The sequence below is a fragment of the Halichoeres trimaculatus genome, unplaced genomic scaffold, assembly GCF_033239565.1.
Source record: "Halichoeres trimaculatus isolate MK-OKI-2021-1 unplaced genomic scaffold, fHalTri1.1 fHalTri1_scaffold_16, whole genome shotgun sequence".
NCBI classification, from domain to species: domain Eukaryota; kingdom Metazoa; phylum Chordata; class Actinopteri; order Labriformes; family Labridae; genus Halichoeres; species Halichoeres trimaculatus.
Genome location: NW_027437194.1, coordinates 9,945,764 through 9,960,496, shown reverse-complemented (window position 1 = coordinate 9,960,496; position 14,733 = coordinate 9,945,764). Strand labels below are relative to the sequence as shown.

Sequence of the window (14,733 nt, the reverse complement as noted above, 5' to 3'; positions counted from 1 at the left end):
TGGAATGCTATGAGGATAAAATCTGTGTCTTGGAAAAAAAGCCCACAAAAGCTACAGTACAAAGAAACTCTTTATGCTTTGACAAGAAAGTACAAAATAAAACACTTATCTTACAAGAAGAACGTTTAATGTTTCAAGCAAGACACATGATCTTTCTGGAGAAACATTGTAATCTGACAAAAGGGATGTCAAAATTGTAATGACTGGATGTTGTAATATTTTAAGAAAAATGCCCTAAAATTCTACTTCTGATCATGGTTCAATGCCATGACAAGAAATATGGAAAAGTCTTAATTCTGTGAAAAAAAGTCTAATGTTTCAAAAGTGACACCATTATGTAAAAAAAATAATAATAAAAATTCAATGCTATAAGAATTCAGTTTTAATATTTGAGAAAAAGGTCGTAATGCTAAGAACAAAACTGCAATGGTTCAATGAAAAAGTTGCTGAGAGAATGAAACAAATTAAAAGTTGTAATGTTGCATCTTTATTATAGTTAATATATGTCACAAATGTACTTATACATTACTGTATTTTTATCACTTTATTCTTGCGAACTCAAAATATTTTTCTTGTGATATTATATCAGATCCACAGCCTTAAAAAGTAGTATAGCTGCACGTTGGTTTAGGGCTCCCATAGTTTCCACAGCCAAAAATATGTTAAACTTAAAGTTTATACTTAAAATGAAGAGCAAGAGTCAGATAGTTGTGTGTAGAAATATATTTTCTCAGACAAATGCTACACAGTCGTTAAAGTCGGTCCTGACTTTATGGCAGTAAATTGCTCAACAGCAGCGAATGGTGCGACAGGAATCCAAACAAATGAAAGAGGTGACGATGGGGCGGTAAAGAGAGAGTAAACATCATCATATGAGATCTGTACAGCAGCTTTGTCCTCTCTTTACCTGGAGCTCAGGTGGACGTCGACATCACACAGACATTAGATGAACTTAACATTCAGTACCTGTAAATGCTCTTGCATATAAGTTGAGTCATGCAAACACTTCCACACACAAATGACAGTTTACACACATGCAGGAGAAGTCACCCCAAAATCTTAAACATAAGAAGTCAAAATATATGAAAAATGTAAAAAAGAAAATTCAGCATATTCTCACTTTTCAGACCCGTTAAAACCATGGCGGGCAGATTTTTCATGTTACCATCTTTTTATCCTATGTACAAATAAAAACAAATATTCTTTTGGTCGTTCAATCTTGTTTAACAGCATTGTATTTTTTTATCATTTTTGTGCCCAAAAATCAGCATGTTGAAGTGTAACGGAAGCTGCCAGATAAAGAGCAGAAACATTATTTTGCCCTGATTTACAGCAAAGACGTGGAGCATCATTATCTAGTCCTTGGATGAGTTTAACACCTGCATACTCTGATCCGCCCAGCAGGGGGCGACTACAATGTTTGCAAAAATTCTTATTGTATCTTAGCTAATTTATTCCCTTTGTAAACATTTTTCAAATGACTTTATGGTCTCAATCCCTAGCCTCAAGTCTTTTTCAGTAAAGCATAGTGTTCATTTAGTTACAGTTTAGTTCCATTTAGAGTCACAGGGACTAGGAAGAAGATGGGGAATAAGGGCGGAGCTATACAGGACTATTGAAACGCTACCAGGAAGACTTATTGTTCCTTTAACTGCACAAAAATGACTCTCAGAGAATCCAGAAATAGTTAAATCAGGCTAAAATAAAGCATTTATCAAGTGTTTCCACGAGCTGTGCAGCCCTTTCAAAGGTGGAATGCCCCTTTAAATGATGTTGAAAGTGATAAAAAATGTTTAAAAAATGCTTTACATTGCTTCTTGGCTGTAATCCAAAAAAAGCTTTTTCACAAAGCACATTAAAGACGTTTTTTCTTAACATTTGACATGCTACTATGGGTGTTTTTCAGATTTGAGATGTGTTGCATATAAAGTATTGATTTCTGACCGTGTAAATATCGTCATACATGTAGTAACAGTGGCAGTAAAATCATGCAACTCTATAGTAAAGTCACATCAGACACAGACGAAACACTTGAGGTAAAAACAACACACGGAAAACCAAGAGAAGTATAAAACAGAGATGCAACAACTCCATGCAACAGCAGCACACCTTCATGCATGCACACTCTTTACATTCAAAGCATACATTATTAACACATATACAGCCCATGTGTTTGTGTGTGTACAGAAAATAAATGATATTAAAAACATTTTTACAAGATTTAGAAAATAAACCTTTCCACGGTAACAAAACAAAACACAACTTAACACATAAAACTTCTGGTAATAATGAAAATATAGCAGAAATATATAAATAACATAGTTTACAGTGTGTACAGTTGTAGAGGGGTGATCCAGACAGGACGGGACGGGACGGCAGCTAGCTCGGGTTCGTCCTCCTGCGTTTGTTTGGACTCTGACCAGGGTCGGTCTTCAGCTCACGATACTGCATCTGCAAACATGACCACACAAAATCAGCTAAATGCAAATACTCAAAAAATAAACAATAACATGAGGGGTGACCATTTACTCACCACTTGAACATCCGATGGCACTCTGGATAAAAAGTCTAGGAGCTCGTTGTTGTCGATCATGTACGGATCTCGAAGTTTCTTGGTGAACTTGTTCACACCTGCAGAAAAAAAGGATGTCAGATTTTTAAAAAAGTAGGCACTGGTTTGGTGTAGTGGTTAGGATAGGCGCCCCATGTACAGAAGCACAAAAGCCCAGAAATCTCACATCAAACTAGAAAATTCAACTCCTGAAAAAAATGCACTGTGAATGATGCACGCTGAAAAGCTTATGTTGAACTTTCAGGATTGCACTGTCAGCATCCCACGCCTCCAAAGAAGCTGGCATATTAGTTTCCTGTGTAATGCACAAGAAATGTAACGAGGACAACAAGATAAAAAAGTGATATCTGTTGGCATCTGATTTAAAAATTCTCTGAAATGTACTGTAGGAGTTAATGGTGGCAGCTTCTCTGGTTACAGCTACATTTGGTCTTTTTTTGGCAAAATTATTTGGTTTAGTGCTTTGAAAAGTCACACATGCAGATCAAGATTACCTCCATTTTGATGCCTTATTTCTTTATGTGGAGTGAAGTTTGTGTTGTAAGTGGCAGTTTTTCTGGGTTAAAACAAACTAACAAAAAACTGCCTAAAAAATATAAGTGCTTTGACGGATTGTTGTGAAGAAACTATGAATGATGTGGAAAAGCTGAATTGTACTGAAATACCCTGAGGATTATGGGGCATTTTGAGAGTTGAATGAAGTTTCTATGTGAATGTGTGGATTAATTTTGAGTGTTTGAAAAAGCTGTTAAAATTTTTGATTTTAACATTCAGCCATTCATGTCAATGGGCTGAATTTAGCAGAAAATGTTGAATTTATCTTAAAGCTAAGGTGACATGAACTTAAAAGCCAACTGCCTGAGAGTTTGTATATTTTGCAGCAGGACTCACCCCAGGCCAGGACCAGGTACCGCAGTGGTATGAGGTAGAGCAGAACTGTGGCTAAACATAAGGCAGTGATCGCCAAGCAGCTGAGGAAAGGCACTGTCCAGTTCACCGTGCTGCACAGGAACAAGACATAAAGCAGGAATAAAACAAAAATCAACCAAAAATTTAAAATGTAAGTTGAAATACATTTTCTTAAAAATCTGAAGTTTACTTTGCAAATTCAAAGAATTACTATTGGAATCTGAAAGTTGACCTGAATGCAAAAGTACTGGTAGGAAACAAAACAAAAATTCCCTTTAATACAGTTTTTTATCCTATAATGTAATAATATTCACAATTAATCTTATTTATAGAGCACTTCCCTAACAAGCTCCAGTTCGTGGCTTAAATTCAAAGCAGTGCTTGAACATATACATATTAAAGTTTGTAACTTCCTCCAATCTCTTGTCTGGGTTTTAGCACCTTGATGCTCAGGAAAGAATAAATAAATTGGAATACCTCCAGAAAAAATGGGCTTGAAACTTCACAAAGCAGTGAAATGTTTAAAGGTAAGCAGCGTGGGAATAGCAGCTTCCTGAAACCTACTTCTTTATCCTCTCTCCGTACGAGGCCACTTCATCCAGAGCACTCTGCACGCTGATGAACACGTCCTGGATGGCGTACAGTTTATTCATGAAGCCCTTATGCTCCGACTCCTGACACAGAAGAATAAATCTGTGTTAGTGCATTAAGTAAAACACTTCTACTTATATTTAATCTAATAAGCGTTTTATGATGACTCTACTTTGTCTTCCTTGTCGTCTTCATCCTCTTCCCACTCGAACATGGCCTCCATGGACTGCAGGAGGAGAAAGAGTTACCATAATCAAGCTTGGATACCTTTTTCTAGGACTTTGAAAAAAGTTTGTTTGTCAAGATAAACTTGTTTTATTTTTGTGACTTTTGCTCACCATGTCAGCTGTGTCTCTGCTGGAGGAGAAGAAGTAGTTCCAGACAAGCAGCAGGAGCAGACCCAGAGGCAGCATGTAGAGCTCAAAGTTCCACACCACCACCACGAACAGCTGAGAAAAACATTTAGAAACATTTTTATTTATGCTTACTGACAAAAATTTGATTCCATGACAGGCTTTCATTACTAACCCCGAAGGAGACAATGCTCCTCTGTGCAGATTCCCACTCAAAGCAGCTGTTGATATACGTCCCGTAGCTGATCAGGACCATGATGCACCTCTTTACGCGGTTGAAGTTCTGCTGAAGCAACTGAGAGACACAAAGAGGGTGTAACACATCTACTTTCAGCTTTAGCACATAAAATGCAGCTGACAGGTAGATTTCTGTAAAGAGAAATGACACCTGTTTGGAGACTTTGGGTTCCTCCTCTATGTATTTCTGTTCTGCAGGGACCACCGTCCTCAGAGCAGCTTTTACCTGAACAGGGACAAAGAAATTAGATTTTGATACTTATCTCTAAACTTTTATGATCAGTTTTGAGGAGCTTTGTGATTTGATTTGACCCTCCAATATGAAACTCCTCACCGTGTTGTAGATGACGTCGATCTCCAGGTAGATGTGTCCTTTGGTCGGGCCGGTCAGCTCTTTATTTTTCAACATGTAGCTCTTCTGCTCCCCGTTACGGACCTGACAGGAATGAAAATACAGTCATCAACAACTTCTAAGCAAATAGTCCTTTTCTTCTTGATTTGTCATAATTTTTTTTTGAAATTCTGTTTTATTTTCTGTTACACTCACCTGTAACAAAGGGATGACCACTTTCCCCAGGAAGTCGGCACTCCGGTCTCTGTCCTCATCGAACACGCTCACCTCCAGCACCGAGTGGATGTCTTTCAAATTACTAAGAGAGAAAAACATGAAACAGAGGAGAAATGAGGTTAGATTCATAGTGCTTGATAGTGTTAGACTTAAAAAAAACTGTTCTTAATAAAATAATCAATAAAAATAACAGGATGTGGACATGTGATTATAAATAATAATTTGACAGCACTATTAAAATACCAAAACAAAAGGAATATAATGAGCAATGAGTCAAAAGCAGAAATTTCTGTTAGGTTTATTTTCTCAGTGTTTATTTCTGTTTCTATTCTGACACTCGCTGAATTCTCCATGCATGTTTCAATCCCTCACTGACATTCATGTTTTTGGTTTAACAAAGGCATTTTGGAAAAAATAGATAAACTTAGCTTTCAACTGAAATAGAAATGATTTTGAGACATGTGTTTCTTCTTCAGTGCTGTGTGGGCAGACAGCAGAGGGTTTTATAAGCTGGATTAGATGAAATGTGGAGCATCCGGTCATGGATTTGGCTGACACACTTTCTTGAAGACACTAAACCAAAGTCTATCTCAGAAGACTTCAAACCAGGTCATAGTGTAAGTATTTATTCTATTTGTCCTATCCTATCCTATCGTTTTCTATTCTATTACAGTCAGATGCATTCTACTTTATTCTATCTTGTCTATTTTCACACCATTTTATTGTCTTGTCATTTAGTCTATTACACTTGTTTATATTTTTTGTATTTTATTCTAATCAATTATGTTTCATTTCAATCAAATCAATTCCCTACAAACACATTCTATTCTATCCCGTACCATTCTACATTATTTGATTCCAATGCATTTCATTCAAGTCTGTTGTAGTCTATTCAATTCAATTCTACTCTACTCTACTCTTTGAATTACTTCATTCCATCCAGTATGATCTGTTTTCATTCTATTCCATTCCGATGTATTCCATTCTAATGTATTCTATTTTATTCTACTCCATTCAGTTCCCTACATTAACATTCTAATCAAATACATTTTTTTCTGTTATTCCTTTCCATTTTCTTCCTTTACATTCCTTAATATTCCATGATTCTATTACATTTTATTGTTTTCTATTACATTTAATTCTAATACATTCTATTTTACATATGAGTTAATTATATTACATTCTATTGTAGTTTATTCTTAACTGAATAATTATACACTATTCCATTACCGTATTGTTGTCTATTTTATTCCCTCAAGTTCTACTATAGTCAGTTTTAGTAAATTCCATTTAATTGTAATTTGTTCTATTTTACGTGAAACAATTTTAGCCTATGCTTTTCCTCCTTATTTGAGTCTTTCACATCCTTATTATCTACAATTAATTATATTTTTATTCTGTTTTAATACATTCTTTTCTTTTCCATTTAATTCTACTTCATCCAATTCCTTACATGTATGTTCTGTTCTAATATATTCTATTCTATGTTATTCATTTCCATTTTCTTTCATTATACATTTTTTCCTTTTGTTCTGTTTCATATGATTCTATGTGGCTTTTTTTTGTTCTAAATTTCATTTTTTTATAAAGTTTAGGCAGTTCAGCAGGTTGAGATCAAGTGTATTAATATTTATAGTTAAGCTAAAGAGTAGCAATTTGAAGTAACTTGTAACCTGTAATATTGGTGCTGATAATCTCATTTTAAATCACGGATTACAATCAGGCATACATCTAAAAGGCATATTTTTGCAAGATCACTTAGAAACTCCTCACAGCCCCTTTAACTGGTCAAAGTGATGAATATTTAAATAGAAACCAGATAAAGATGATAGAGGAGCAGGAAAACTTGGTCACTCACAAAGTGAAGGCTTTGTTCCACTCTGGATTGAGGTTCTTGTAAACAGTGTGAGTCTGCAGTCTGTCGTTGTTCAGCTCCAGGACACAGAATGGGTCGCTCTTACCTGGTTTAAAAGACATCACAGAGGTGTCAAGTATAAGAGAGCAGGTGTGTACTAAGTTTAGTGCAGCGTAAAGGACAAGGTGTTTTTCTTACCGGTCACGTCTGCAGCCATGAGTCCTTCAGCTCTCATCACCTTCACCTGCACCATGCCAACATCTTTCAGGTTAGAGAATGACCTCAGCACACCCTGCAGGATGGAAAACCATACAGACAGGAGTTACTCATGTTTTCAGACTCCTCTTCGACTCTTCATGTGGTCCAGGATGCTTACATATCGCTTGAGGATCTCCCGGCGCTCCTGTGGGTCGTCCAGCGGCGTCATGGACAGGTCGGCAATGGAGACATGAGAGGAGGCTGTTAGTGTGAGCAGGAGTACCACATAGCCCCGGGACTCCTCCAGCTGCAGCTCCAGGTGATGAGTCTGCTCCTTAGCCAGCGTGGAGAGGTCCAGCTGACATCTGGAGGAAACAAACCAAACCTCAAACTCTACACCAACACTTCTGACATTAAACACTGAACTCACTGAGACAAACAGAAAACTGACCGTCCAATGAAGTCGTCTCTCCGCCCGGTGTCTCTGTCCCACACGGTGATCTCCAGAACTCCTCCTGACTCCTCGTACAGGTGGAGGTCAAACTGCTCCCTCCACTGAGGACTCAGGGTCTTTGGCACCGTCTACACACGCACACACAAAACATTTGGCAGCATGTTATTTTTTTCTAAGTGAACACAAAATTTTAAAGACATAAATATTTGTAAAGCCTCTGACTCATCAGAGGTCATTGTACCTTGCTCCTGTACTTCTGAGGTCCCAGTCTGAACTTGACGTAGGGGTCGCTCAGTCCGTTGGGGTCCATGGGGATAAGGTTTCGGCCTTCGATCAGAGCAATGCTGACGATCCCTCTCCATAGCTGAGACTTACGATGAAGCTCAGAGAGACGCAATGACTGTTGCTGCTGGTCCACACACACACGCATGCACACACATACACACACACACACAAACAGGTAAAAACTTTTTAATAACAGGTCATATGTCGGACAGATGTACAGCATGGAGGGCTCTGCTCTTTAATTTTATCTTGGTTTGAACGTTGTTATTGAAAAAAAAAAAGCAATGTTTGCCCTTCAAAACTGTTATCTTGTTTAAAATTGGTGTTCTGAAATAAATCTATCATGCTCACATTAAATGCAAATAAATGGTTATGTCTAATTCATAACTAACATGTTGGTGTAGCTGTGACTTATAACTCTTTAATGTTCAGATGGATTTGTCTTAGATACTGCATTAAATATCAAGAGGTGGTTTTGTTATTCTGATAAAGTCATATCTCAAGATATTTTCCAGCCCTACCACAAGGTTAAAAGAGAAAAAAAAACTATAAAGCAAAAACACCCTCATGTTTAACATGTGTTTTTCCTGTAATTGAGATAGCTTTGATTAAAAAAAAATCTGTCATAACGTGGGAAAATGTGTTGATGCTAAGCGAGAAAGTTATTTCATGAACTTCAATGAGAACAAAAAAATCAGAAAGCACAAAGTCTCTTTTTTTGGTTTTAAATGCCTTTTCATAGAATATAAAGTTCAATTGGCTGCAGAACACTATTGCAAACTGAAGAAAGTTCTAGAAGAGTCTAGAAAGCAGAGATACAGCTTGAAGCAAGTGAAGAACTCAAGCATTTATCTCTTACCCTTTTCAGTAATAAACTGGTTTATAGATGTATGAAATGGTTTCTGAAACACTTAGATACAACCATGGACCCTTAGAGCTGATGTTTTTAAATTTCAGATAAACAAATCAATCTCCTAACTTCAATAATAAAGTTAGCAAAGTCAAGCTAGCAAGGTCAGCCTGATAGATATGGTTTGAGACACAGAAGCCCAGCTGGAAACTAGCAAACTGACATAAAAGCATCGACAACAAACAACAAGACACAACATTCAAGAGCAAAGTACGAAACACTTTGAACGTGTGTTTGGACAGCGCAAATACAGCACAAAATGCGCTAAAAATGGGCTCCTCGCGCAAAGAGCAACTACAGGAAAGATTGGGGACACTGAATTTTTTTTTCTTTGGAGGTTTGACCACTATAGAAGGGGGAAATTTACATTTGGGTTCAGTTCTGGGGAAAAAAGGGAATTCTAGAATCTCAGAGTTCTGAAATTTTGGCTTTCGGGTCAGAATTCTAGAACTGTGACTTAAATCTTGGAGTAAGAGTTCTAGAATTCTGACTTAAATGCCAGAATTCTAGAAGTCAGAGGTCTAGAATTCTGACCATTTTCTCTAATTCTATGACCATGGTCAGAGTTCTAGAATTCTGATATAAACAAAAAAATTGATTTGGATTTTTCCCCTCAGATTTCTGGCTTTAATCTTGATTAAAATTGTTATACTAAAAAAAAAACAGACAGAATACTTTTTTTCTTTTTCCACTGGCTAAACCTCCCCTTAAAAAATTTTAGTGGCCCAAATCCTCTTCTCTGAGCATCAACACAGCGACAGCTGGAGAGGTGGATTTTTCAGATGAACGACACAGATGATGATGACGTTGATGACGTTGATGACATTGGTGACAAAGATAATGATTTACCTTTGTGGATCGTTTCCAGGATCTCCTGAGCAGCATGGTCTGAACATACATCAAAATGCATTATTCCAACTGAATCCTGCAAACTTGAAGCACTACCTTTTCCTTTAAGATGCAGATTAAGAAGTCTAGCCACTAGGGGGAGCTACAGGGTGGGTTTATTTCAAACTACAAAGGGGAGGTGGGCATCCTGACTTAAGCTCCATAAATAAAGCATCTGAAAATAGACTACCAGAGGAATCACTCCCTGCTGCTGCAGAATATTCATGCTCTCATTATCTCTGATCCCTCTGAGCTCCATGTTCAGCCTCTTCATCCTCCTCCAGGTTTTCCTTGGCTGCTTGTTGACTTTTTCACACCTCTACTCCTAAACTCAATTCTTTTTTTCCATCATTTCTCTCCGTTTCTGTTCCTCGCTGAGTGGAGCTGCAGTTCTGACTGAGACTTCCACCAATGATTAATTTAAATACACTGAATAAAACATGGCAGTCAGGCTGTGTGTCATTTCTGAGTGGTGAGGAAACATTTGGAAACACTGTCTGATACTCAAATGTTTGCACAGGATGTACAGCATCTAACCTGAGGAATACAGAAATAAAACAGACACCATGAGGCACACAAAGGCCAAATATTTACATTCCACAAGGCAAATAAAAATCTATTTTCAAAATGAGGACGAGTTTCCTTCCTTAGTTGCTGGACTTACATTCTGCAGCTTCAAGTTCGACCTTAACTCTTTATTTGGAGCCATAAGTGGTAATATTTGGATTCAGTGAACCCCTAGAGGGTCAAATTTAAAAGACTGTGTTGTTGAATAATTACACATGACTTTAAACTTTTATATAAAGCTGTTTTTGCTCAAGCACTCTGGAAGACTCCGGGAAAGTTTCAGTTGTTCTGTCCCCCAAATTTTCTGAATGTAGTGTTCACACATGTCCTCCCACAGAATTAAGTTTGAGCAAAGTTGGTAAAAAAATTTTTGTCTGTTTGCGTTTACACTTGTAGCCCATTTGGAATATTATGGGAAATTCTAGGCATTTTATGCATGTGTGAAAGCATCATGATCAAATATTAAATACTTTGGGATACAGCCTTTCTATAGAGGTCAACACATTAAAAGAAACATTAATACCCAAATTCATAGTTGAGCTTCTTTAATCACCAACAATTATGAGCAGGGAATAATAAGTTGACCTGTTGCTAAAATAGACCACTCCCCCTAATTCTCCCTCCCTGTAATTCTTAATAGGAGCATTATAAATTGAGTCCTCTTATCTTTAAAGGAACATTCGAGAATGTAAGATTACAGAAGGTTCCTTAGTGCCTTGAATTTTCTTAAAGAGACAGTAGCATGAGGAGATACCAAGCAGCTCTAGTGGTCACTCAGGGAATTGTGGTTTTTAGGACATCACTTTCAGCCTTTGAGGTTTGACTTCAGTGCATCTCCTTTTTTATTCCAGCACATAAAAATTCTGATTTTAAAGCTGAATTGGTGTTTAGAAGCTAGATTTAAAAAATGATAAAGCCTGTGATGCCAGCTTTGACATGAAGTATTGAGGATGTGATGGTTTTAAAGTGGGTTCAGTTTCAGTAAGTCTCAGTAAGTCATCAAAGGGAAACTAGAGGCTTAAAACTACCACAGCTACAAACTAACGCCAAACTAACCACAACTACAGGAGTGGTAAAGCATTAGAGATTAATCAAAAGTACTGCAGCGATGTAAAGCAAGGTCTAAAGCTACTGTATTCGATCAGGAACCTCTCCTCATCACACTGGGGACAGGATCTCTCAGGGTGGAGCTACAGGAAGCCACTAACAGTCTGATCAGCTCCACACTCACTTTAGTCACATACGGTTTCCAGCGATACGTCCTAACCTCTGACTGCTGCAGGAAAGAAACACAAACGCAGCACAGATTGTTTCACTGAGAGGAAATCAGAGCTCGAAGACTGTAACTATAACTATTAGCCCTGCACTACTTCCACATGTCCACCAAATTCTTATTTCGAACTTGGTTTAAAACCTGAAGCAGAAAGACTTTTTTTTTTTTTTACATCAGAATGACTGTCAAACACAAATACAAAACTATTACTGTTTTTCTTAATTGTTGGTCTTACACTGGCAACACAAAAAAATGATTCAATCCAGATTTACAGCCAAATTTGCGCCCTCCTGTAATCAGAGGTGTGGCCTAATTCTGGGGTAATGGTTACTGATAATTTGTCCAATATACCTCAAGAGTCAATACTACAGTTTTCCGGTCCTTACCACGGCACCATGGCAGACTCTTGATTTAAAGATAAAGTTAACCAGACGTCTGATGGTCTTTTAGTAATTTGTTTTTGAAGGCAAAGGATTTTAACTCCAAGAGAGCTGTAAACCTACCGTGGAGTCTCGTCGCTCCTCTAAAGGACTGTCCTTAGGAGTCAGGGTCACAGCCAGCTCCAGAGAACCCAGATCCTGATCTGGATGGTGAGGATCCTTCAGGACCAGAGTTACTGGGATCATCCTGGAACAAGTACAGACGCAAATGATGAGATAAGAAAATGACCCTCTTCTTCTACTCTGACTGACTGCTTTGTGTTTTTTACTGAAATGAAATAATATGTTTGATTTTTTAAAAATTAGCAGGTTATAAATTGATAAAGACAACAGCATTGTTTGGATATCTTTATCAAATTTAATAATTCAAATGTGTATTAATAAACATTTTGGCGAATATTGATGTCTTTAAATCATGTTAAGCTCATCTGCTTCTATTCAAAAACACCCTCAGTACACATGAAAGTGAAAATCACATCTACATTCTTTCTACATCCGTTCTGTCTGATCTCTATGCAAACAGAAATATGACAACATCAATTTGTGGGGGTTCAAGAACCACAAAGAGGTTCTGAACTGGTCTGCAGAGCAAATAAAGAACCACAGGAAGTTCTGTGTCCTCTACTTTTACCCACATCTGCCACTTCCCTCTTGAAGTCCATCTATGATCAATCTGATTATTTTTATTAAACATGAAGAATCCAACATTTCCAAACATGTCTTGTATGAATCTGACAAACCTCTGCTGCTCCAGAGACTCCAGGTAAAGGTGAGCAGAGCCCATGAAGTCATCTTGAAGGCCAAAGTCATAATCAAACACCTGTAGAGGAAAGACAGAAACCTCCTCTGAAGTTCATGTTCATCATGTGCCATATAGATAAAACTCTGAGCATGTGTGTGTGTGTGTGTGGAGTGCTTACCTTCACATACAGAGGCTCACTCAGACAGTCCAGTACTAATGTTGTCTTCTCCTCCCACACCGGGTTCAGGTTTTTGTGGATGGTTTTGCTCCTGAACACCTCTTTACCTCCCAGCTTGAACTTGACATATGGATCGCTTGTGCCTGGAGAGATAAAGAACATTTTAAGGGTGCATAAAGTATTCCTGTTTACTGCATGTTTACATTTCTGCAGAAGAAACCCTAAAAACATAAAGTCAAAGAGAGCAGCTTCAAAGACGTACCCCCTCTGTCTCTGACGGCGAGGTTGTTTCCTCTCTTCAGCTCGATCTCCAGCTTGTACATCCCTGAGCTCGGCACGGACCTCTCAGAAGAAGAAGAAGAAGTGACTCCTGAAGAGCACGGAGCGCCCATTCCCTGTCAGAGGAGAAAAAGGAGTCAGAAAAACAAACCTAAAGCCAATCCTTCCATCCACACACCTCAGTCAAACTCACCAACATGTTTCAGAGCAGCGAGAGCAGAATAGCCCTGATTTCCTCTGTGCCTGCAGCCTGGCTGCTACCTCTGACTGAAGTGTCTCATTGAGCTCTCAAACCGTCCCAGGGGTGACCGCTGACAGGAAATTACACAAGAGGAGCTTCCTCCCATCGGAACAGAGTGTTGAAATGATTGTTTTCATCAAACTATCACACTTTACTTCTGTTTCAACAGCATCACTTTGGATGTCGCAATACAGGAACTTAAGATATGATGTACAGGACTGACATGTTATGCAATGGCTGTTATCTGAAGGTGAGAGGATGAACACTTTTAGAGAGAGGATCTGAGGTGGAAATAAATAATAAAAACTTTCTCAAACACTTAAAGTTGTTAAACACTTGAATAAAACAGGTTCTGATGAGACCAACACGATGTGTCAACCTCATTTTGGAGTCTGTACTTGTATTTACTTAAGAGTAAAGTCGATGGTGAGTCAACTTGCTATTTTTTAAGGATTGTTATATTTTAAGTTTTCTTGATGTTAATCTGGGAACTGTCTGACTTAAACTAAGTCTGATGCATTAACATAAAAACTTAACTTTGACTTAAACTTCATAAATTTATCTTCAAGACTTTAAAATGAATTAATTCTAATAACATAACTACTTTATTTTCTGATATTTTGACTTTAATATTATGAATTATGAGAATATTCCAACTTTTAACATCAAAAATGGTTAGCAATTTAGTTTAAGTTTATTCATGTCACAAAATGACTTTAATCTTGAACATTAAGACATTTATTCTATTTTAATATTTTTTCGTTTACTATTTTATTATGGTTATATTTGATTATAATTTTGACTTTGATCTCATAATGTCACTTTTTTCACTTTAAAATAATTTTTTAATTTGATCTTGTGATATTTCAATATAATCTTGACTTTAAAATCACAATATAATGACTTTATTTTGGCTTTAATGATGAAAAATTAGGACTGTATTAGAACTTAAAACACAATATTGCCACTATACTTCAATTCAAATCTTTTAAAATTTTGACTTTTTATGGCTTTTATCTCATTACAATAACACTTGGATTTGGCTTCAATCTGGCAAAATTATAACTTTAATTTCAGCTTTAATCTTGTTACATTACAACTTTTTCCAACTTTAATTTCGTAACATTTTGACTTTTTTTACCTTCAATATTGTAACATTTATAAAATTTCCACTTTAATCTATTTAATTAGGA

At 37.1% G+C, this 14,733-nt stretch overlaps 1 protein-coding gene across 2 annotated transcripts in view; it reads right to left on the bottom strand.

The window, feature by feature from the left end:
* Nucleotides 1–523: 523 nt before the first annotated feature.
* Nucleotides 524–14,733, bottom strand: part of mctp1b (multiple C2 domains, transmembrane 1b) — a 31,682-nt gene continuing 17,472 nt past the window's right edge. Inside the window, exons 2-21 of one of the 2 annotated variants that reach the window (XM_074691086.1) lie at nucleotides 13,283–13,415; nucleotides 13,021–13,163; nucleotides 12,841–12,920; nucleotides 12,164–12,287; nucleotides 9,782–9,820; nucleotides 7,979–8,146; nucleotides 7,735–7,865; nucleotides 7,462–7,648; nucleotides 7,284–7,377; nucleotides 7,089–7,191; nucleotides 5,210–5,312; nucleotides 4,997–5,098; nucleotides 4,814–4,888; nucleotides 4,601–4,720; nucleotides 4,411–4,521; nucleotides 4,245–4,298; nucleotides 4,046–4,155; nucleotides 3,464–3,573; nucleotides 2,534–2,631; nucleotides 524–2,451 (exon numbers count right to left, since the gene is read on the bottom strand). In XM_074691086.1, the coding sequence (XP_074547187.1) occupies nucleotides 2,380–2,451; nucleotides 2,534–2,631; nucleotides 3,464–3,573; nucleotides 4,046–4,155; nucleotides 4,245–4,298; nucleotides 4,411–4,521; nucleotides 4,601–4,720; nucleotides 4,814–4,888; nucleotides 4,997–5,098; nucleotides 5,210–5,312; nucleotides 7,089–7,191; nucleotides 7,284–7,377; nucleotides 7,462–7,648; nucleotides 7,735–7,865; nucleotides 7,979–8,146; nucleotides 9,782–9,820; nucleotides 12,164–12,287; nucleotides 12,841–12,920; nucleotides 13,021–13,163; nucleotides 13,283–13,415 (2,157 nt within the window). In that variant the 3' untranslated portion in view covers nucleotides 524–2,379. The remainder of the gene's footprint in view (nucleotides 2,452–2,533; nucleotides 2,632–3,463; nucleotides 3,574–4,045; nucleotides 4,156–4,244; nucleotides 4,299–4,410; nucleotides 4,522–4,600; nucleotides 4,721–4,813; nucleotides 4,889–4,996; nucleotides 5,099–5,209; nucleotides 5,313–7,088; nucleotides 7,192–7,283; nucleotides 7,378–7,461; nucleotides 7,649–7,734; nucleotides 7,866–7,978; nucleotides 8,147–9,781; nucleotides 9,821–12,163; nucleotides 12,288–12,840; nucleotides 12,921–13,020; nucleotides 13,164–13,282; nucleotides 13,416–14,733) is intronic. The other variant, XM_074691087.1, reaches the window with a different exon arrangement.